At 27.9% G+C, this 1,573-nt stretch overlaps 1 protein-coding gene across 1 annotated transcript; it reads left to right on the forward strand.

Moving 5' to 3' along the window:
* Nucleotides 1-390: 390 nt before the first annotated feature.
* LOAG_15450 (hypothetical protein) lies at nt 391-1,385 on the forward strand (the record flags this gene model as incomplete). The annotated part of the gene is made up of 4 exons (XM_003150939.2): nt 391-480; nt 555-685; nt 1,002-1,085; nt 1,266-1,385. Coding segments are annotated over 4 exons (380 nt in total), but the record flags the coding sequence as incomplete, so codon positions are not given.
* Between the last annotated feature and the right edge of the window lie 188 nt (nt 1,386-1,573).

A 1,573-nucleotide genomic window follows, 5' to 3' on the forward strand; every position in this document is an offset into this window, starting at 1 on the left:
ATAATAATATATATATATATATATATATATATATATATATATATATATATATATATATATATATATATATTGTAATTTCCAGTTTGTTTCGATAGCACAAATGAGCCTGATTGCATTTAGCAAAAGAAGTTAGATTTAAACCTAGTTAACTAAATTAGCCAATTTTTAATGAGTCGATGATAACATCTGTCCTCTCCAATACTGCTTATTTAGATATGAACTTCGGACACCATGATATTTTGAAATATGCAGGAAGATTTTTTTCCCACAAACTCAAAACTAATCTTTTCTATTTCCAGTAAATTCTCGGAGCGATAAGTTCCATAGATCGATTTCCTACAAGTTGTCTAAATATTGCAAAATTTTCACATCCTGAGTTTTATTATTTTCAGTTTAAATGTTGCGGTGTTAGAGGATATCGAGACTGGTTGTACTCTTCATGGGGACGCGATACTCCCGAAAAAACTGAACTCGGAATAGGTTATCAATTCTTTCTCTTTCCTCTTTTTATTTACCTAGCATGTTTTGATTTTAATCTGATTCGTTTGTTGTAGGTTATTCGGATATTGGTAAGGTACCCCGATCATGTTGCAATGAACAGGGTATACGCGATTACCCAACTGATTGTGGATTAACTTTCGACAAGTTGGAACTTTGGACCTACGAACCTTTTATTTATTCGAAGGTTGGTTAGCTTTTACAAGAGTGATAATATCTTCTCAAAATATGACATTGTAGTTGACTGAAATGTGAATGTTATGTCAAGATTATTTGTCCCATTTATATTCAATTTATATATTATTTTAACTTTGGGAAGTAATTTATGATGCAGCCAATAGTCACCTGGATATTGCAATTATGGTCTGCGTTATTATGGGTATTACTAAAGTATTAGTGTCTTTTTATATAGAAGATGAATTCATAACTGGCAAAAGAAAGTAAAAAGCCATGAAACCCATTGGTCCATTTATTTGCTTACTTTTGATTTTGTTTAAATTTAGGGTTGTAGTGAAGCAATTCATGATGCAGCCAATAGTCACCTGGATATTGCAATTATGGTCTGCGTTATTATGGGTACTACTGAGGTATTTGTATCTTTTTATGATTGAGGATTTTCATTAAAATCAGTGCGACGGTTTTAATTAAACGATTTTTAACTTGATAAAATTCATTGCCTTCACTGCTAATTCCTCCCTTCGTATTTGTTCTATCTTCAATTTGAATACAAACGAAAAATTATATTTGTAACTTTTCTTTTTTTCCAGTTATTGGGTATGTTTCTAACGATGTTGTTGTGCTGCTGGCTAAACGTTGAACAACGGCGAAAAGCAAGCTTGTAAAAAAGTGTGGTTGACCAGAGAAGAAAAAGAGAACTTCTGATACGATGTAATAATAATAATAATAATAATAATAATAATAACAATAATAATAATAATAATAATAATAATAATAATAATAATAATAATAATAATAATAATAATAATAATAATAATAATAATAATAATAATAATAATAATAATAATAATAATAATAATAATAATAATAATAATAATAATAATAATAATAATAATAA

This window comes from Loa loa (genome assembly GCF_000183805.2).
Source record: "Loa loa unplaced genomic scaffold supercont3.1985, whole genome shotgun sequence".
Classification (NCBI taxonomy): Eukaryota; Metazoa; Nematoda; class Chromadorea; order Rhabditida; family Onchocercidae; genus Loa; species Loa loa.